The sequence below is a fragment of the Chaetomium fimeti genome (genome assembly GCF_033439085.1).
Source record: "Chaetomium fimeti strain CBS 168.71 chromosome Unknown B0H64scaffold_4, whole genome shotgun sequence".
Classification (NCBI taxonomy): domain Eukaryota; kingdom Fungi; phylum Ascomycota; class Sordariomycetes; order Sordariales; family Chaetomiaceae; genus Chaetomium; species Chaetomium fimeti.
Window position 1 is genome coordinate 1,886,464 of NW_026944332.1, and position 21,352 is coordinate 1,907,815.

General features: G+C 57.2%; 5 protein-coding genes and 1 non-coding gene across 6 annotated transcripts; 3 read left to right on the top strand and 3 right to left on the bottom strand.

Moving 5' to 3' along the window:
- Nucleotides 1–311: 311 nt before the first annotated feature.
- B0H64DRAFT_359538 (uncharacterized protein) lies at nt 312–6,543 on the top strand (the record flags this gene model as incomplete). Its single annotated transcript, XM_062801684.1, has 3 exons — nt 312–721; nt 781–795; nt 906–6,543. The coding sequence occupies exons 1-3, from the start codon at nt 711–713 to the stop codon at nt 6,541–6,543; spliced, it is 5,664 nt and encodes a 1,887-aa protein (XP_062659218.1). The 5' UTR covers nt 312–710.
- A 679-nt stretch (nt 6,544–7,222) lies between these two features.
- On the top strand, nt 7,223–10,145 carry B0H64DRAFT_460264 (uncharacterized protein; the record flags this gene model as incomplete). Its single annotated transcript, XM_062807466.1, has 3 exons — nt 7,223–8,145; nt 8,325–8,470; nt 8,533–10,145. The coding sequence occupies exons 1-3, from the start codon at nt 7,631–7,633 to the stop codon at nt 10,143–10,145; spliced, it is 2,274 nt and encodes a 757-aa protein (XP_062659219.1). The 5' UTR covers nt 7,223–7,630.
- Nucleotides 10,146–10,430: 285 nt separating this feature from the next.
- Nucleotides 10,431–10,517, bottom strand: B0H64DRAFT_t89. Its single transcript has one exon. It is a non-coding gene; the product is annotated as a tRNA-Ala (tRNA).
- A 155-nt stretch (nt 10,518–10,672) lies between these two features.
- Nucleotides 10,673–12,941, bottom strand: B0H64DRAFT_152274 (uncharacterized protein). The gene is made up of 3 exons (XM_062798452.1): nt 12,508–12,941; nt 12,315–12,450; nt 10,673–12,258 (listed from the first exon to the last, which is right to left on the bottom strand). Exons 1-3 carry the CDS (start codon nt 12,598–12,600, stop codon nt 10,910–10,912), a joined length of 1,578 nt encoding a protein of 525 aa, XP_062659220.1. The 5' UTR covers nt 12,601–12,941; the 3' UTR covers nt 10,673–10,909.
- Nucleotides 12,942–14,480: 1,539 nt separating this feature from the next.
- Nucleotides 14,481–16,504, bottom strand: B0H64DRAFT_152263 (uncharacterized protein). Its single transcript, XM_062798451.1, has 3 exons — nt 16,262–16,504; nt 15,333–16,189; nt 14,481–15,274 (listed from the first exon to the last, which is right to left on the bottom strand). The coding sequence occupies exons 1-3, from the start codon at nt 16,284–16,286 to the stop codon at nt 14,579–14,581; spliced, it is 1,578 nt and encodes a 525-aa protein (XP_062659221.1). The 5' UTR covers nt 16,287–16,504; the 3' UTR covers nt 14,481–14,578.
- A 133-nt stretch (nt 16,505–16,637) lies between these two features.
- B0H64DRAFT_152324 (uncharacterized protein) lies at nt 16,638–19,362 on the top strand. The gene is made up of 2 exons (XM_062798453.1): nt 16,638–18,297; nt 18,452–19,362. Exons 1-2 carry the CDS (start codon nt 16,917–16,919, stop codon nt 19,276–19,278), a joined length of 2,208 nt encoding a protein of 735 aa, XP_062659222.1. The 5' UTR covers nt 16,638–16,916; the 3' UTR covers nt 19,279–19,362.
- Nucleotides 19,363–21,352: the final 1,990 nt, after the last annotated feature.

Genomic DNA, 21,352 nt, shown 5'->3' on the forward strand with positions numbered 1-21,352 from the left:
TCCCATCACCCCACCCACAGACCGGTCTCACCTGGCAGGCAGTCAACCCTCGCCGTGCTGCCGCGCGTAATCCTGGGTTGGCCCGACCCACCTTTCTCTCACCTTTCTCGGTATGTACTTTATCACTCGGCAGACCTCTTTGGCGACAATGCCATTCATCGCTACAATTTTCTGCATGATCGTCACAACCCTGTTTTTTTGCTAAGATTCTATCACATAGTGCGCAACGGATTAATTATCTCAACCATCGAGTCTCGGATCACTTAATCATCTTCTCTCTCAAGATAGCTCTTCAGGCCAGGTACGGGTGAGTTGTTGCATTTCGTCTTTCAGCCCGACCCAGCAGCTGTCGCCAGCCGGGATCCAGGCCCCCAGCGCCCCTCGTCCGCATTCGGTGTCATCGCCTTTTTCGCTTTGTCTGGATCGGTATTGGGAGCGCCATTTGGGCGGGCTCAGATGTCGCAGTCCAAGCAAACCGCCAACCATGGACCCACCTGCACTGCTCCAGACAATGCGCCAATCACAATTCTGCGATGGCACAACTGGGGCAATCAACAGTCGCTCTCATTCATCCAGACCCTCCCATTTTCATATTCATACAGCATCACAATCCTCGAGACGAAATGCAGAACACCGCTAACCAATAAAGTGTAGTGCCATGGTCTTCACTGCCTAGATATTATTCTGGAATTCGTTGACATGAAACAAGGATGGCCTCTCGGTGAGTAATGACCTAGTGGTCCTTGTCTGGTTCTTGTGCTAACATGACATTTGTACTAGGCTTGACCGACTCGTCACGTAAGTTGGGTACCTCAATGGCTAGCTGGGAGCATCATTACCTGCGGTGTTTCATGCAGTGTTGCCTGCACTGTTACCGTTTCCGATCAAGCAAACTAACGCCGTATCAGCATCCTCGAAACCGGCAGCACCCGACTAATTCGGGACACCGCTGTCAACCAGCTTGCTGACTGGCAAAAGCAGCACCCCGATGAGCTGTTCAACCTTTTGACTCGGGTCGTCCCTTACCTCCGACACAAGGATTGGGAAACCAGGAGCACTGCCGCCAAAGCGATAGGCAAGATCATCGAAAATGCGCCCCTTTATGACCCTAATGCGGACGACGCATTCCCCCCAGAAGAGGAGAATGGGTTCGTCAAGAAGGAAGAGCAAAAGGATTCCATCCTCGACCAGGAGGAATATTTTGCCCTCGATGCCCTTGACGTCTCCGCCATCCTTAGATATGGCCGACCGTTGCTCCGTGGTGGCACGGTGGACCTCGCGCTCGCCGCCCTAGATCCGCAGAAGCGGCTGGTTCATCAACAAAAAACACTAAATGGCCGGCTTGGACTCCTTGGCCGGGCATTCGAGGACGACGAGATGCCTATAATTGCCGAGCATGCGATCAGCCCCGAAGCCCTGCACGACGCCACAGGCACCACAAACGGCTTTGGACGCCAGGACAGCGTGGTCAACGAGAGCCAAGGCCAAAACCAGGACGAGAGTAAACTGAGCACACGACAACTGAACGTCCTGAAGAGGAAACGCAAGCGGGAGGCTCAGAAGGCCGCCCAAGGGAAGAGCGGGTTCGGCGACCTGACCCTCCGACGGACGACCACCGCGGGATCTGACGGGTTCGACGACACCTCCATGCCCGATGCTGACTCGAAGAAGAACGGCAAGATGTCCGATTACTTCAGCCTCGATCGGCCCAGCGACGTGGACGAAGAGTCCAAGGTCGTGTCCGAATTCAAAGGGCCCATTCTCCCCATAAAATCCGAGCTCGAGGTCGACCAGGACATGGAGGGGGGCGAATGGCCATACGAGCGGCTCTGTGAATTCCTGAAGATCGATTTGTTCGATTCTCAGTGGGAGACACGCCACGGTGCCGCCATGGGCCTACGGGAGATCATTCGGGTTCACGGGGGCGGCGCCGGGCGGCGTCGTGACAGATCGCGCAAGGGGAACACGGAGCTCAACCGTCAGTGGCTAGATGACTTGGCCAGCCGCCTCTGTTGTGTGCTCATGCTCGACAAGTTCACCGACTACAGCTCCGACACATCGGTAGCTCCAATTCGGGAGACGGTTGGTCAGACCCTTGGATCCGTTCTCCGCCACATTCCGACGCAGTCGGTTTACGCCATTTATCGATTGCTATACCAGATGGTTATGCAAGAAGACCTACAGCTTGAACAGAACGTCTGGGCCGTTTGCCATGGAGGCATGGTCGGCCTGAGATATGTTGTCGCCGTGCGCAAGGATCTCCTCCTCCAAGACGGGGACATGATCGACGGCGTTATCCGTTCTGTCATGAAAGGCCTGGGCGATATCGACGATGACGTCCGCTCAGTCAGCGCTGCAACCCTAATTCCGATGGCCAAGGAATTCGTCACGATGCGGCGAGGAGCACTAGACGGCCTTATCAACATCGTCTGGGAGAGCCTCTCGAATCTGGGCGATGACTTGAGCGCCTCGACTGGCAAGATCATGGACCTGCTTGCGACCCTCTGCAGCTTCCCCGAAGTCTTGGAAACTATGAAAGTCTCCGCTTCGCAAGATGAGGAGCGATCGTTTACTCTGCTTGTTCCCCGACTTTACCCCTTCTTGCGGCATACCATCACGTCGGTGCGACTTGCCGTGCTGAAGGCCTTGATGACTTTTGCGAACCTCGGCGGCGAGACGTCTCAAGGCTGGCTCAACGGGAGAATCTTGCGTCTCATCTTCCAGAATATCCTGGTCGAGAGAGACCAGAACACGCTCAGCATGTCTTTGGATTTGTGGGCTGCCCTTGTGCGCAATCTCGCCAAGGACCCAGCCATTCTCGCCGACGAATTCGAGGCGCATGTGGAACCGCTCATGCAGTTAACACTCCATCCCATCGGTGTCCCGCGGCATCCCATCCCCATGAACGGGACCCTTTTCCAAAAGCCATCAGGCGGAACATACTCCTTGCCTGGCCTCGCTCCCATCCCAAGCAGGCGGCCATCGCCTCCTGAGGGCGAGAGAGTCACAAAACGGCGTAGGAAGTCGACCAAGGTGGACGACATTCCCGCAAGCACGCAAAGCCACGATGTTGACGGCCACATGATGCAAGGCGACGTTGATTTGGTGGGCATGGATGTCCTCGTCCGCTCCCGTGTCTCCGCCGCCAAGGCCATGGGCCTCATCATGTCCTTCATCCCGACCCCCGACCTGGGATCGTATGACAGCAACGTCCTGCAAGGTCTTATCTCTCCGTTCGCGTCGACCCAGCTTTCTGCCTCCATGGTTATCGGCGAGTACGCGAGTAATTGCTCAGCGAGTAATGCAGCCGCGCGCTTTGTCGATCCCCTACAAAAGATGATCGACCAGGAGCGGCCATCGCATTATCGGGACTTGGTGAGCTTTGTTCACAGGGTACGCTCGCAGTCGCAGCAGCTCATCAATCTCTTCCGTGATCACGGCAAAATCTCTCACAACAAACTACCGACGCTTGCTGTTGTGGTCCAAGGCGAACCCGAGGCAGGTCCAGGCGCATTCTCTGTCGCAAACGCGGAGAAGGTTGTGGCCGATGACTTTGACAAGCTCAAAAAGGCAATGGCGCCTGGGCAGAGGCTGATAGCGCTTCCTCAGCTCAACGAGGCTCGCGACGCGACGGTCTCGGTGATCGAGGAGGCAAAAGCGGCGAAGGAAGCTCGTGATGCCCGCATCCGCGCCGCGGCCGCTTGCGCCTTGGTCGCCATGAAGGTTTTGCCCAGGAAGCCGAGCCCCCTCATCAAGGCCATCATGGACAGCATCAAGACGGAGGAGAACCAAGAGCTCCAGGGCCGCTCCGCCTCGACAATTGCGCGCCTTGTGCAGCTGTTTACCGAGTCTGGCCGCCGCGGCCCAGCCGACAAGGTGGTTGCGAACTTGGTCAAGTTCTCTTGCGTCGAGGTTGCAGAAACCCCCGAGTTTCCCAATCATGCCCTTAAGACGAGCGTTATTCTCTCGATGCAAAAGGAAGAGGACCGTGTTGACCATCCCGATGCGGCCAAGTTCGCGCGAGAAGCAAAAGCCGCCCGAATCACTCGCCGCGGTGCCAAAGAAGCACTGGAGATACTCTCTCAGACGTTTGGGTCCGATCTCCTGACTCGCGTCCCTAGCCTGCAGGCCTTCATGGAGGAGCCCCTCGTAAAAGCCTTCTCCGGCGAGCTGCCGCCGGAGGCCAGGGATCCGGAGAACACATTTGGCCAGGAGGTCGTTGATGCCATGTCTGTGATCCGGACGATGACCCCAACATTGCACTCGGCCCTTCATCCTTTCGTCATGCGGCAGATGCCTCTGGTGATCAAGGCTCTACAATCCGAGCTGTCCGTCTTCCGCTACATGGCGGCCAAATGCGTGGCGACTATCTGCAGCGTTATCACGGTCGAGGGTATGACAGCGTTGGTGGAGAAGGTTCTGCCGACGATCAACAATCCCGTGGATCTCAACTTCCGCCAGGGCGCGATCGAGGCCATATATCACCTCATCGCCGTAATGGGCGACGCCATTCTCCCCTATGTCATCTTCCTCATCGTGCCCGTGCTGGGTCGGATGAGCGATTCGGACAACGAGATCCGGCTCATTGCTACTACGTCCTTCGCTACGCTAGTGAAGCTGGTTCCGCTCGAGGCCGGTATCCCCGACCCCCCTGGCCTGTCGGAGGAGCTGTTGAAGGGCCGCGATCGCGAGCGCACGTTCATCGCCCAACTGTTAGATCCCAAAAAGGTCGAACCGTTCAAAATCCCGGTGGCTATCAAGGCCGAGCTTCGCTCCTACCAGCAAGACGGTGTCAACTGGCTCCACTTCCTCAACAAGTACCACCTGCATGGTATCCTTTGCGACGACATGGGCCTCGGCAAGACTCTCCAGACAATCAGCATGGTGGCCAGCGATCATCACCAACGTGCCGAGGAGTTTGCCAGGACGGGCGCACCCGATGTCAGAAGACTTCCGTCTCTGGTTGTCTGCCCACCCACACTCTCTGGGCATTGGCAGCAGGAGATCAAAGCGTACGCTCCGTTCCTCAGCGTCACGGCCTATGTCGGCCCCCCAGCCGAGCGCAAGGCCATGAAGGATAGACTGGACAAGACGGACATCGTGATCACTTCTTACGACGTCTGCCGGAACGATATCGATGCGATTGAGAAATATAACTGGAACTACGTTGTCCTCGACGAAGGTCACTTGATCAAGAACCCGAAGGCGAAAATCACGATGGCGGTCAAGAGACTGGCGAGCAACCATCGGCTCATCCTGACGGGGACTCCGATCCAGAACAACGTTCTCGAACTTTGGTCTCTCTTCGACTTTTTGATGCCGGGCTTCTTAGGCGCAGAGAAGGTCTTCCTCGACCGGTTTGCGAAGCCGATCGCGAACAGTCGCTACAGCAAGGCTTCGTCGAAGGAACAGGAGGCGGGGGCGCTAGCCATCGAGGCTCTACACAAGCAAGTGTTACCTTTCCTCCTGCGCCGTCTCAAGGAGGAGGTCCTCAACGATCTCCCGCCCAAGATCCTCCAGAATTACTACTGCGACCTCAGCGACCTGCAGCTGAAGCTGTTTGAGGACTTCACCAAGAGGGAAGGACAGAAACTCTCGGAGCAGGCTGGCAAGGAAGACAAGGACGCCAAGCAACACATCTTCCAGGCGCTGCAGTACATGCGCAAGCTCTGCAACTCGCCGGCGCTCGTCATGAAGCCGGGCCACAGGTCCTACGACGATACGCAGAAGTTCTTGGCCAAGCAAAACACGAGCCTCGAGGACCCAACGCACGCGCCCAAACTGACGGCTCTCCGGGATCTTCTCGTCGACTGCGGCATCGGTACCGAAGGGCAAGAGTCGTCGGACCCGCTGTACACGCCCATCAAGCCGCACAGAGCTCTCATCTTCTGTCAGATGAAGGAGATGCTCGACATGGTGCAGAACACGGTTCTGAAGAGCATGCTTCCGGCAACGCAATACCTCCGGCTGGACGGTTCGGTGGAGGCGAACAAGCGGCAAGACATTGTCAACAAGTTCAACAGCGACCCGTCGTACGACGTGCTGCTGCTAACGACGAGCGTGGGCGGGCTGGGGCTGAACCTCACGGGGGCGGACACGGTCATCTTTGTGGAGCACGACTGGAACCCGCAGAAGGACCTGCAGGCCATGGACCGGGCGCATCGCATCGGGCAGAAGAAGGTGGTCAACGTGTACCGGCTGATCACGCGCGGCACGCTCGAGGAGAAGATCCTCAGCCTGCAGCGGTTCAAGATCGACGTGGCCAGCACGGTGGTGAACCAGCAGAACGCGGGCCTGGCGACGATGGACACGGACCAGATCCTCGACCTGTTCAACCTCGGCGAGTCGGGACCGAGCCTGATAGCAGAGAAGGGCAAGGAGAATATCGAAGGGCGCGAGGAGGACATGGTGGACATTGAGACGGGCGACGTCCGGCAGCCGGGCAAGAAAGCCGCGTGGCTCGAGGGCTTGGGGGAGCTATGGGATAACACGCAGTACGAGGAGAGCTTTGACCTGGATGGTTTCTTGAAGACCATGCAGTAGTAGTCTATGGGCTCGACTCTATTTTTATTATTATCATTATTTTCAAGTTTGTTGGAATGCCCTGGAACAGGGCTACAGGATATCGGTTTCAGGGGGGCGACGACGGTATTGGGCGCCGATGGTTCGGGCTGGATTGGGGTGGGGGGGCGTTGTGACAAGGCAAAACGGGAATCATGGGTGGGGTTAGTGGTTGGATTGTATCAGTGTATCTGTACCTGTATTGTAGTTGCTGGGTCCGAGACAAATCGATGAGCCACCCCGAGTTTTATTGCGTTCTCTTCCAAATTTCATTGCCTTCACCGCAATCCTCGTGTTTCGGTGGAACGTTTTGTTTGGTGTGCCTGGCGCCTGGCTTTGGTGACGTTTTGAAACGACAGGGAGGCCCTGGTTATGACGTCAACCAACAACCACACCTGATTGAGACCCGAGCATGGCGGCTGTGATGAAGTCGGCCCAGAGTTTAGGTATCGATTAAATAATGGCAGCAAATGGGATATTGATATCAGGTGTATTTAACATTTAACGGTTCAGATGCAGATCGAGTCACGCACCAACACAAATTACTGACTGGTTACGGAACCCAAACTCATAGAGACCCCACCTCACGACGCAGTACCTGAGTTATAAAACAACTGTCAGTGATTTGAAGTGACCTTAAAAAGGGATTGGGACCTGGTAAGCACCTTCCGCAGTATGTTCAATTCAGGAACCAGGCACCATTTAACTCGCTCTTTTTGTCCACATTAGATAACCGATTTGCTGTGTAATTCCCCACGGAGCAGCAATCATTTTAAGGTTTGGATGACGCGTACGCACATCCGCTTCGCCCCTTGTTTCGCCAACCTGGAAACAAGGCCCAACACCACGAGAAGGCAAACACGCCGAACATTTTGTGTCACATCTCACTCATCACTCCCAGATCCTTTGATCATTCAGTTTGAGGCGCCAAATCTCACACTGAGCACCACAACATAGCCATACCTTACTTGACCTCACTCGATCTCATTCTCATTGCCCGGGCCACTTATTCGCATGAAGGGAATACAAGAAGGGGAAGAATAAAACCAACAACCAAAACACACAAAAAATGTCCCACCACCACCCCTTCAAATCCCTCGGCCCCCTCTCCTGGGCCACCGACATCGCCCCCCACACCACCAGCACCAAAGACGACACCGACAACACCACCGCCCTCACCAGCCTCTTCACCTCCACCCTAACCAACGCCCAGCTCCTAATCGACTCCATCCCCCCATCCACCTCCTCACCAACAACACCAGCAACAACAAGACCATCAACACCCCCAGGCCGCGCCCGCTCCCACACCGACTCGGCCGTCTCCCCTCCCTCAGGCACCACCACAACCACCGCCACAAAACATGACACCACAAAACATGCCGACGACAATGAAAGACACGCGACGCTGACAAAGCTCAGCCGTGAGTGGAAGGATCTGAAGATGCAGCAGGGCGGTGGCAGCAGCAATGGGAACCCGCATGGCATTGCCATGTACAAGATGGGTGCCAAGGATGGGAGGGGGGCGTGGTTTGCGAGAAGGAGTTTCCATCGCGTTGGGCCGGGGGGCGTGGGGTTTGAGCGGTGGTAGGTCCTTTTTCTTTTTTTCTTTCTTTTGTTTTTTCTTTCCCCCTTTTTTTGGGGACGGAGGGGGGCAAGGGAAGGGGAGTTGATGGGGGGTTGATGGGGTTCGGGAGGGGTTGATGGGGTTCGGGTGTGGTTTGGGGTGTGTAAAGGGAAGGAGAACTGAACTGACAACTGCATAGGGAAGCGGCGCTGAGGAGGGAGATGCAAGTCACCCTGGAACGGGTCGAGGCGGAACCGAGGAAGGAACCGGGGACGGGGAATGTTCGCGGGATTGGGGCTGAGAGGAAGGTTGATGGGGTGGAGTTTGAGGGCGGGAAGATGGGTGGTGAGTTTGTTTACTTCTCCCCCGTCTGCCGAACTCAAGAAAGGGGCGCTAACCGTCAAAAGTGTATCACGTCTCGGCCAGGTTCCCAGGCCCGACGACGCCGCGGGACTTCATCACGCTGATTATGACGCCCAAGGAGGAAAAGAAACCCCGCGGTAGGAAACGCGCGCCGAGACAGTTCATGGTCGTCTCGAGGCCCTGCGACCACCCCGACTGCCCACCCAGGCCGGGCTTTGTCCGCGGGACTTACGAGTCGGTCGAGGTCATCCGCGAGGTGCCCGTTGAGAAACCGCTCCGGCGTGTGAGGTCCTCGGTTGATCTAAGCAGGGACGACGCAAATAGCGCGGCAGTAACCGGCGAGCCCATCAGCAAGGAGGCCGTGCTGCGTGCTGCGAAGCAAGCTGTGGGCGAAGAGGCCGAGTCGGAGGGCGAGGGCGCCAAGACCGTGTCATTCCGCCTGTCTGACGACGCCGACAGCGACATGGAGATGGCGATCGAGTGGCTGATGGTCACTCGCAGCGACCCCGGAGGCAGTGTGCCGCGGTTCATGGTGGAGAAGGGGACGCCAGGGGGAATTATCAACGATGCCGGGAAGTTTGTCAAGTGGCTTTCCTCGCAGTCGATGGAAGAGCTTATGAATCCACGGCCAACAATGGAAAAGGGGAGAGAGAAAGGGACAAAGCCAACTGGGGAGTCACCGGTTAACGAGGGTCCGGGTCGGCTGCCGGCGGACACTGCAGCTGAGGATCAACTTCCGGATGGTGAGGCCGGCTATCAGGAAGGGCCGTCGGCCAACAACAGCGGTATCTATGGCATGCTGAGCAGTGCACTGGGCATGGCCACGTCCGCGGTTGCCAGCAGGGTAGCCGCCTTCACACCTGCATCCATAGAAACCGACTCCGATATCAGCGACTATGAGAGCGATAATTCAGACGGGAGCTTCGCCTCAGCCGAGGATGGTCCCACCACCCAGGTCGATACGTCTCTGTCCAGCAAAGACGACAATTCCAACAAAGTCGACACCACTCCGGCAGCCGAGAATGCCTCCAACCATTCCACCCACTCGCTTCTCTCCGAGACCACCTCGCAAGCCCTCTCCCGCGAACAAACCCCCTCGGCCGGCCTCTCCCAAGCCCAGGCCCAGCACGAAAAAGAACTGCGCAAACTACAGCAGCGCATGCACAAAGCCCAAGAGAAACTCGAGCGTGCTAAAGCCCGCCGCCTCGCAAAACAAAACAACAACAACAACAATAACAGCAACAACAGCAACAGCAACGGCGCCACCACCACCGACCCCGACACCGACTCCAAAACCAAACAAGAACAACAACAACAAGACCAAGACGACCAAGCCCTGACGCGCCTCCACGAGAAGCACGCGCGCGAGGTAGCGCGGCAAGAAGCCAAATACCAGCGCGAGCTACAGCGGCTGGCCGAGAAGCGGGCGGCGGAGGAGCGCAAGACCGCCGAGCGGCGGCGCAAGGCGGCCGAGCGCGAGGAGCGCGGCAACCTGGCCATGGAGCTGGGGCGGGCGCGCGCCGAGCGCGACGTGGCGCGCAAGGAGGTCGAGATGCTGCGGGAAAGGGTGGGGGAGCTGCAGGGGCAGAATACGAGGCTCGTGGCCAGGCTGGGGAGGGAGGGGGTCGGGTTGGAGGGGTTGGGTGAGCTTTTGTAAGGGGATGTGGGGGTGGGTGGATGTGTGTGTGTATGGTTTGGGGGGATATGTAAGAGGGGGTGAATGAATGGATGGACATACGGGTGTAATGTATGCTTTGTGTTATGATGAGAGTTGTCGTCGCCCCTTCTCTCCTTCCCTTGACCACCCAAGCACCCCATGTCATCCCCCTCACCCCCTTTATCCCACCCAGCCAACACCTACCTTACTTAACAGACCACAAAAAGAAGCAACCCCATCACCAAAAGACGAAACGCCGCCACCCCCTTACCAGCTTCCTTTCCATGGACGAGCTGGGAATCGAACCCAGGACCTTTCGCATACCGAGGAAAGCATGCTAAGCGAACGCTCTACCAACTGAGCCACACGCCCTCGAGCTGGGACGGGGGTGACGATGTTCCGTTCCGACTGAGCGTCCCCGGTGGAGGCTTTTGTTCATGCCCCTCGTTTCTCTCGGGGAGGTTCTAGGGGAGGATGGTGGGCTTGCTTGGGTGTGAGGTGGAGGTGGGGGTCAAGTTTGTGGATAATAAGGGAGGGTGATATGTTGATTGAGTTCGTGCTGTCTGAAAGGGAGTGTCTATCAATCCAAGGAAAGGCGGCAACTACATGAAGGTTCTCTCCCACTGTCACAACGCCATCGTCTCCTTTTTTTTCTACTCGACCGTTTCCACTCCCAAAACTCCCCTTCCTTCCCCACCCCAACACCACCACTCCTTTCCCTAAACCTTTAGCAACAAAAAGGAAGTGACAGAGGCATCATCAAATCAACGCCGAGAACCCCGGTGCCCACCATCACCCTTCTTGCCCGCGGTCCCGTCCACCACAACCGGCGCCGCTTCCTTCTTGAACCGCCCCCCACTCCCGTCCACAATAACCGGCCGCTCCTCCTTCGTCTTCGTCCAGCCGCTGCCAGTCGTGGATGGGAACGTGGGTACGGACACAGAGGTGGCCAGGTACGAAGGCTGCGGCAACCCCTCGGCAGGTTGAGAAGACTGAAACGGAGACTGGGGCTGTGATTGCGACTGTGTCGACCTCGGCGGCTTTCCGGCATCAACCCTCGAATTCGAGCCCCGGCCAGCAGACTTCCCACCACCGCCACCGCCACCGCCAACTTGGCGCCGGCCGGACCTACTGCTGTCAAACCCATCCGGCGAGACGCCCTCGACGACCAGGCGCGCCGACAACCTCCTCGTGCCCATCTTCCGCCCGTCCAGGGCGGCCACGGCCGCGTTGGCAAGCGCCGTCGTGCCGAAGGTGACGTACGCGGTGCCCCTGGCCTTGCCGTCCTTGTTGAACGGGAGCTCCAGCTTCTCGACCTGGCCCGGCGCGACGCCGATCCCCGCGTGCTGGACGAGGAGGTTCGTGACCACGGCCTCGGAGAGGCCCTCTCTTTCCAGGTCGCGGATGATGATCTTGCGCTGCTCGAGTACGACGGCCGGGCGGGCGTAGTCGTAGCCGGGTATTTGGTCCGGCTGCGGCGACGGGGTCGCCTCGGACAGCCAGCCGTTTCCCGTGGCATAGGCGTGGCCGCCGTTCGTCGCCGCCGGCTGGACAAATCCGGCATAGCCCGGCCCCCTCGCGCCGTAGGCCGTCCCCTGTGGATAATACCCGGCAGGGTCACTGTACTGATATTGCGTGACCCCGGATGCGGCGAAAACGGGTGTCGGGTTTGCCATGGTTTGGTGTGATGTGGGCGGAGGCCCGGTTGTTAGCTGCGGAATGAAACGATGGTTCGAAATAGCCACTTGATGGTATCCCAAAGAGCCAGGCGGCGTGGGAGGCGCGGTCGGAGCTGGCTGGTAGCCCCCGCCGGCGCCATATGAGGGCGAAGTAACATATCCCCACTGTGCATCCCCCATGTTGAATGTTGGGCTGGCGTTCCCATTATAACCCAGGTAGGGGCTTCCCATTGCCGCGCCTACGCCCTGAGAAGATGACTCGTTAGAGTCGGTGACCGGGTCTTCAGGTTCGCTAACAACCCTCCCATTGTCTCCTCGCATAATTTTCGTCGCGTGGTAGTCGGTTGGCAGGAGCTTGACGACGGTAGCTTGATGCATGTTTCGGGCATCCGCTTGAAGGGCGCGGTACTCAAGCGTGTTGCCGTCGAGATATTCTATCACCGATCACGATTAGAACCGACCTGGCTCGAGGCTTTGAAGTTCACCTAACTGAATGCTTTCTCAAAGTTGGCTCGTCCTTTCACCCGGACGAACCCGGAGGTTGGAGGGTAGACCTCAGCATGATCTACCTCGCAAGCTTGGGAAGCAAACGCCTTCAAGTCTCTCCATGTCGTCCGGTGAGCAAGCTATATATGGGCAGTTAGTCATGCCCAGCCGGGAGCTAATTCGCGGGTCTGACGTACGTTGGCAACTAAAATGTAGTACAATCCCGTTTCTGGTCCCGGTTTCACGGTAAAAGTCTCCAGGATCCGGTTATTCTGCTGGTTTCGATGCATCCTGAGTTGCCTTCCGCTCACTGGAAGGCGGCTAGGACTAGGGCGGCGCCGACCGAAACCGTCTTCAACGCTGCGGCAACAAGACCAGGACACGGCGGTACGATGATGTGCCGAGTATCCCAGAACCTAGGTACCGATCACAGGATACCGTGGAATCTTGGAAGGTATCGAGATGCTGGAAACGATGGCACGCCATCAACAATGGGGCCAGGAGTCCCGACCGGCTGGGCAGAGTTGTTGTTTCGTTCGAGGCTCAACCCCAAAACGCGCAAGTGAATAAAAATAGAAACGAGGAAACCCGTTGAGTTATCGCCACATGCTTGGTCGAGGGAATGTAGTGCCAGTGGCCTCCGGACCAAGGCAGGGTTAGGTATAATATGGCTGAACAAGGGGACCTGCTTTACGAAGCCGTCGTAAAATCCCCAGAAAGATGCCCGGGAACTACATCAATAAAGGAAAAGCCTCGTACCTCCCGGGAAAGCGACTGCCTTTCTCGGGCAGTCAGCTTTGCCAAAAGGACTCGGCTGCGGACGACGCCCATTGTCAGGGATACCAAACAGTTGTTCGTGTCGGGAATCCGGAGATGGTCCGCGTTTGACGAGCCATCACATTTCATGCCGGACGTCAAGTCCCAAGACACAAATAAACAGATTAGGCAGAACCGGTCAGCCCCAATCACCTGATGGCTGCTGCTCGAGCTGTGCAATGGCGGCCCATCCCGGGTCCGAGATGCGTCGAACGGCACGAAGGAAGACTAAGGGACCAAACATGCCGGTATATCCCAACACCCCAAACCAGACAAGATAATACGCGGCCCGAGAACAATCTTCTGGCACCCGAGAAGGTTACAAAGAAGGAACTTGTTGGTCACCAAGTGGCGTCAATGTCTCCCCGCCCGCCCCCCGGTCAGTCCAATCAACCGGGTCGGCTTGGGCGCGGGTCCGGCAACACCGACCGGGTTTTTGGCGCCAACAGGGTCGTGTGGTGTGGACTTTGTCATCAGAAGCGACAACGAGCGAGAGTAGTAATGCAGTTGGTGGTGCTGGGTGCCCGGCATGTGTGATAGATTCGGGGAGACACAGACAAGGGCCGGAGACTTGCACAAGCGCAGCCGAGGGTGCATTAAGCGGAAGAAACTTTGGCGTGGCGCTCCAGAACAACAAGCCACCATGCCGGCGGCCACCTCAACTCCGTCTTGTAACCAGGCGCGCGCTTTCGCACAAGCGCCTGAGGTACGCTAACAAGGGAGATGAACCCAGAGCAATAAACTCTCACCGCTACGCGAGAGTCCTGCCGGTTCCCGGCTCCCTGGATGCACATGTATTCCAAAACGGGGACCAGTGATGTTTGCCTCACTCGCAGAGTCGCACTACGCCAGGAAGGGTCATTTGTGTGTTCACCCGGAGAAGCCTGAGCTTGAGGCTGCGCCCAGCAGTCCGTGTTGGTGTGTTCGAGCGGAGAAGAGTCTACCATTCTTGGAGCTATCAGTTCCCCGGGGACAAACGGAAGTGAGGATCTGGTCATGAGAAGCTTGGTCGAGTGGAAGCTTTCGGCGAGGGGCTCGGCGTCGTCGACGGTTAACCGGAAACGACCAATCGTATTGATCGATCTACAAGATCGGGGGTCCCGGGGAGCGGTGACGTTGGGGTTTCGATTCAACCCCCCTGTCCCAAAACGGGGAAAGCGAAGAATAAGCAACGAGGCCATGAGCGGGGTTTCACGCTCATCCTTCTGTTTGACTCGAAGCGCCGAGAGCCTTTCCCAATGGGACAGGGCTTGCATATGTCGACTTGCATCACAGACTGAGAGACGAGTGAGCTGTTAACGTCAACAGCTGACTCGACTGTGTTTCCAAGCCTTGTTCAATAGGGCCACCCCCAAGCCCTCAGGCCCGCGCTGCCAGGCCGAATTCTGTCCAGAACGATGTCGCCGAGGCCAGGCTCAACACTGTTGTCAAAAAAAGACCGGCGACAAACTTCTACCGCTTGTAGACAAAGGTGTCCTCCAGTTCACTGGAGTCATCGTCCTCTTCCAAAGCCGGGATTTCAGCTCTGTCATGAGATGCTGGGATCAGGTGGAGGGGGGACTCTTCACGTTCGTTGCGTCCATCTACTGACAGACTTGGTCCCGATAACTCGTGGTCGCCCCACGGAGCCGGGCCCTGGGCCGTCTCGCCAAGACATGCAAGCACGTAATGGTGGGCGTCTGAGAAGAAAACAGACGGAGGGCTCGACTGCTCGACCCCAAGCCACAAGGCTCGGAGCTTGCCACCTGTCTTGCCGCCAGGTAAGTGCCGAGCGAAGTCAACACACCGGGGCCCCTCCGAGAGGGGATCCCAGATGAAGACTAAGCCGTTGTACTGGTCCCCTTCGCATCTGACCAACAGTGTTTCCGGGATAGTTGGGTGCCACGAGAGGCTAGCCACATTTCCATGAAATAGGAGAACTGCGCGGAGCTCTGCGGCCTGCACGTCCCAGATCCAGACGGTACTAGGAGAGTCGTCCTGCCGCGTGGCGACAAGGGTCGAAGAGGGATCAAACGAAATGGAGGCGCATCCTGAGACTGGCTCTGAGTTGTCCCTTAAGGCAGGGGCGGGTGATATGCCCTGCGTCGTTCGCAAAAAGGTGTGGACGGTAGGCCTCGCATGCGACACGGCAATTTGCTCCTGCCAAACCTGCAGCGCCCAGTTAGTCAGGGCAGGCGCTGGCAAAACCAATAATCTGGGTACTCACTTGGAGGGTATCTTTTGGTACGAGAGTTCTCGGGTGCCGGAGTCGCATTGTCTCGGTAACCGAGGCCATGTTGAGCACACAGACAGACCGGCTGAAATCGCCGACGGTAAGGTACCGGGCGTCTGCAGAAAACTCGACCGACCTGACGCCAGCTCCGAGGGCAAAATCTCGGTCCTCTGGGAGGGGGTTGGCAGGCCCCGACCATGATTTGAAGACGTGCCCGTCGGATGTGTAGAAGAGGAGCTTGTGGCCATGGGCGGGCGAGTCCCACACTACCAGCCACCGGCCGTCCGGGCTCCAGACCAGCGCCTGGGCATCGATTGTGTCGGGTGCCCAGGACCTCTGCAGTTCTCTTGTCGGATAGCCGTGTATGCTTACCATGTCCTTACCCGAGGTCCTCGTCAGCACCGCAAGGTGACGTGTCTCGGGTCGAAAGGAGAAACATTTGGAGGCAGACGATGAAGAGAAGACCTTAGGGCTGCCGATCTCAGTCGCTTTGGACGAGGCGAGGTCGAAAATGGAAAATTTCAGCCCGAATGAGGAAATAACACAAATCTCAGCGTCCGACGCGCCGAAGCCAATGTACGCCGGCTTCGTACCTGCGGTCGTGTGGTTTTGAATGGTGGCGCTGAGGCTGTCGTCCAACGCCGACACGACTCGAATCCGCTCGGCATCGGCAACGAGCAAAAGACGAGATGAGAGCGACCACTGAAAGCTCAGCACCGGACCCGCAAAGTCCTGCCCGAGTTTAACAACATTGACCACATTGAGTCCGGCAACGGCTCGGACATTGACAACGGACCCGAAAACAGTCGCAAGATGTTTGCCATCTGGGCTTGGAAGGGAGTGGGCCGATGCTTTTGATTGTTAACGATTGAACAAGTTGAACTCTAAAAGATTGGCCTCGCCTTGACATGCAAAGAGCTTACATTTTAGTGGGTTTGAGAATTGCATCGTGGATCTCGCCCGAGTTCTGCGGAGGCGGGCAAAACTGAGGACATAAATGAGGAAGGTGCCCAGCGAATTCGCAAGTCAGAGATTGCCAGATTCACTTGAATCAACTGAACTTGAATCTGGAAGAGCTTCCACCCCGTCGCTGCCTGTGCCGCTCCAAAGGAAAAACTCGAATTAGGTAGGAAGGAAGGTCGGTGGTGCCTTCTGAGTGTTAGATACGGTCTGTGCGTGCAAACAAAACAACATGGAATGGATGGAATGCCGTGTCCGGAAGGTGCCTGCCGTGGCCCCGCTGACTCGGGATGTGCCAAGACCATTGTCCGGCGAGAGATAAGCCGATCAGAGGGGACCCGCCACTTCCGAATCCCGCCTCTGCCCGCGGAGAACCCCCCGCGCTCAACGCTGAGTCACCGTTGCCATCGGCTTGAGCACCTATTTCCGTCGAAGAAAGATAGAGCGATGACAGGAGTCTCCGAGGGCCGGCGTGGCAAGAGAACATTCTAACAAAGGTTGCGTTATCCACGACATGCGCAGCTGCATTCGGAATTTCCCCAAAACTTCCATGTCATCTACGGCGGAATCGCTGAATCGCTGAATCGCCAAAGTACTAAAAGTGCTTAAATTCAGACGATGGCAGCTGCTGTACGCAGCGTCGCCCGTAGCCTCCGGGCCGGCAAACTGCAGGTAGCTCCGACAAATCGGACGGTCTCGTGGCAAGTGAGATGCGCTTCTGGGGCTGCCGCGATCCGCACACCTGCCGAGCCGGCGCCACCACCAAGTCCGAAAATACGCGCTACCGAAGACCCGGCTCCCTTCCGGCAAGAGGACTCGAATCCTGATGGCTCGGCCCGTTCTCCGGCGCATTCGGCAGTCGCCCCGCGTCGGGACCGCATCCGGGATGCCAAGCCCTTTTCCGACTTCCTCACGGATACCTTCCATCGACAACACGACTATCTGCGCATCTCGGTCACAGAACGGTGTAACTTACGATGCCTGTACTGCATGCCCGAGGAGGGCGTGCCCCTCTCACCCTCCCGGGAACTATTGACAACGCCCGAGATCGTCATGCTCTCTTCCCTCTTCGTCTCCCAGGGCGTAACCAAAATCCGCCTCACCGGAGGGGAGCCGACAGTCCGGCGGGACATTGTGCCCCTGATGCAGCAAATCGGGGCGTTACGCACCCACGGACTGCGGGAGTTGTGCCTGACTACCAATGGGCTCTCACTACACCGCAAACTCGAGCCCATGGTCGAGGCTGGCCTGACGGGCGTCAATCTCTCCCTCGACACGCTGGATCCGTGGCAGTTTCAGCTTATGACGCGGCGGGCAGGGTTCAACGCCGTTCAGAAAACCATCGACCGCATCTTCGAGTTGAACCGCGCCGGGGCGGGCATCAAGTTCAAGATAAACTGTGTCGTCATGCGCGGGATGAATGACCGCGAAATCCTCCCGTTTGTGGAGTTGACGCGGGAAAAGGATGTCGAGGTGCGCTTTATCGAATACATGCCGTTCGATGGCAACAAATGGAATGAGGGCAAGATGTTCAGCTACCAGGAAATGCTGGATCGGATCCGTTCTCGGTACCCAGGTCTCGAGCGAGTTCAAGGTCATAAGAACGACACCAGCAAGACCTTTCAAGTGCCCGGATTCACGGGCAGACTTGGATTCATCACGAGCATGACACACAACTTCTGCGGCACCTGCAACAGGCTTCGTATCACGAGCGATGGGAACCTGAAAGTGTGCTTGTTTGGGAATGCCGAGGTCTCTCTGCGGGACATCGTACGGAAGGTCAACAAGGGCGAGCCCATCGACGAAGCGGCATTCGAAGCGCTGGAGCAAGCCGCCGTGGAGAAGGTAGCGAGCCTTCCCGCCGACTCCCAGGCCCTAGTGGTGCCCAACTCCGAGGAGCTTCTCAATGTCATCGGCACGGCCGTCAAGGGGAAGAAAGAGAAACATGCCGGCATCGGGGAGCTGGAACACATGAAGAACCGGCCGATGATATTAATTGGTGGGTAACTATCCTTTGTCACATTTTTTCGTTATGCATTGGGCGGAGTTGGGGCATAGTGTGGCACGATATTTTGGGCATATGACATTTATTGAATATTGGAAACGGCTTGCATGGCATGATGTATGGGCAGTCTAGCTAAGTAGAATTGTAGATCGGTTACCATCTCAACAGCGTCCCAGGGGTCACTTACGGCGACGTCACGTTGGTCTGCCATCGACTCCTCGTCAACTCAATAAACCCGCAGGCCAGCTACCGGCGTTCATGATACCCTCACATGCTACCACAACCTACCTCCAGTACCGCCTCTTCTCAACCACCGCTAACCGTCCTCTCAACAACAACGAAAACAACGACGACAACAAGAACAGCAGCAGCAACACCAACAACCCCACCCCACCACCACCACCACCACCACCCCCATCAGCCCCCAAACTAACGCACCTCACCGCCTCAGGCTCAGCACACATGGTCTCGATCGCCGACAAGACCCCCACAAGACGCGTCGCGCAGGCCAAGTGTGCGGTGCGCTTCTCGTCGCGCGCGCCGCTGGCGCTGATCCGCGCCAACCAGATGCGCAAGGGCGACGTACTGGGCGTGGCGCGCGTCGCGGGCCTGATGGCGGCCAAGCGCACGCCCGATCTCATCCCGCTGTGTCATCCTGTGGCGTTGACGCATGCGGAGGTGGAGTTGGTTTTGTGTGAAGGTGGTGGTGGTGGTGATGAAGAGGGGGGTGGAAAAGGGGAGGGGGGTGAGGTGGGAGGGAAGGGGGCCGATGAGGTGCAGATTACGGCGACGGTGTCGTGTGATGGCAAGACGGGTGTTGAGATGGAGGCGCTTACGGCTGCGGGGGCGGCGGCGTTGACGGTTTATGATATGTGCAAGGCGGTGGATAAGGGGATGGTTATTGGGGGGTTGAGGGTGGTGTTGAAGGAGGGAGGAAAGAGTGGGCGGTGGGTGGAGGGGGAGAAGTCAGAGTGATGGGGTTGTTGCTGTTGTTGGCGGCACCCGTGGATGGGTGTGTCTGGTCAGGGGCGTGGTTGTTGTTTACTTGGAAAAGGGGCACGCGAAGGGTTTCAGCATTCTCAGGCCCTAACGAGCCCAACTCAACGGCGTGGTAATACCCTTGAATTTTCCCGTCGACTTCATCACACCATTTTGTTGGAGTTACGATGTATGGCTTTTCTTCTCAGGGCAGGTTTACATTTAAACAAGGAAATCAAAAGCTCTTGCCTTGGAAGAGGAGATATTCCCTCGTAGGCGGGGGAAGAGAGTTGTCGATCTGACAAGGCTTGTGTCAACAACCCCTGAATTGCAACTCCGCTTCTCCTCTTCTCAACCACCTTCACGAAGCAACCCCTCCTCTCCCCGCGCTCAAACTTGGGCTTCACGTTCAGCAACCGACAATCGGAAGCTGCCCCCCCAGAGCCGCCGTCAGCGAGCACTCTCCCGCACCTGGGCCTCGCCCGCCCCCTGTTGTCATGACGTAACAAGAACTGAAGAGCCCCTCTGTCGAGTCGGAAACAGCGCCGATGACAAGCGCTTTGCAGCGAGGGGGAATGTGACATTGAGCGCGTCCTTCCTGCACCTCATCTCCTCTTCACTCACTCGCTCACTCACTCCCACTCTTCCCACTCGCTGGATCGGACACGAGCCCCCTCGGGCCCCATTCGTCTCATTAAGGTGGTGGAGGCTGAAGCTACCCATCCGATCCTCGGTCGCCTCCCTTGCCTTCCATCCCAGCGGCTCCCGCCCTTGTGTTTTCGCCCCCTCCAAGGCTGCCCGCCGAGCCGCCCTCGGGTTATTGGATCTCCCAAACCAAACTCACTCGCCAATCAGCATCCGACGATAACCTTTTTTCCTCCCTCCAGCCAATCACACACCCGACCGGTCATTCCTCCTTCCAACCACTCCCAGAGTTGGCCATCGACCGGTGGAGATCCAACCAATGCAGTGGCACGTCTCGGCGGGAGGAAAGAGAGGGACGAGCGCACACTGACTGGCCTTTTTTTTTTTGCCATCGCCGTGCACTGTGCGAGCATGTCCCACATCCGCTCCGCTCTGCTCCGGCTTCACGATGGGGTTGAGTTACCCCCATGGGCAAGCCGGGCTCCAAGTGCAAAGATGTCACGGACCAGAAGGTGGGGGTTGTGGAATAAGAAAGAGGAGAAACAAACCCGCCGTATTACACTATCCCTGGTACATCTGTACATGGCCAAGCTCTCAAGTCGAAAGGTGATGGATCATTTCTAAAGTTGAGACAGAGACAGACAATTGAGACAAACAAACTTGAACTGCACAGGTGCGCCAATCAGTTCTCAGCATCTTCCACGGCCCGATCGACACCGTCATGACCCAAACACACTCATATGAGTGACGACGATGATTCGGATGGAATATTTGGGACTGGCGGTTCTCGCGGATGTGGTGGTGTGCCATCTGGGAATCTGGAGAAATGCAATGTAACCGTGTTAATAAGAGATGCAGCTTTTGCATGACGCTTGATGCAGGAGGCTTGAAGAATTGGTATATCGAGGTAGGTACCTAGCTACCGCGGTAAGTGAATATATCGGTCTCTTCTCAGTGTCCTCATCCGGCATGAACCTCTTCACATTTGCTTCGCTGGAAAGCAATAGCGTTTCCTCCGTCGTTCACGTACGTGCGCCCTCTACACGCGTATTGGCTTCGTGTTCCTTAATTCCCGTCGTTATCTTGCTATGTTCAGTGAGGTATCATTATATCAGACCCGCTCAACGGTCCCATCTCCCTCCGCCGCCCTGGCTACGGTCCACCGAGCCTACCCAACGACATACCGAAAGGAGACGGGCCCCTCCCTTGACCCTCGACCGCAAAACGGTCATCGCAGAGGGGCACCAGCAAGAATTAGCGGGACGAACTCAACGCCCCTTATTCAAGCCGGCAAGCGGACCCCGAGGCCTACAACCCCAAAGTTGACGTGCTCCCGCTCGATGCTAGTTGAGGTTCCTTACGAGAACCCAGAGGCTTAGAAAACGGAAGCGGAATTATCGCGGCCCGAGATGTAGCGGATGCAGAC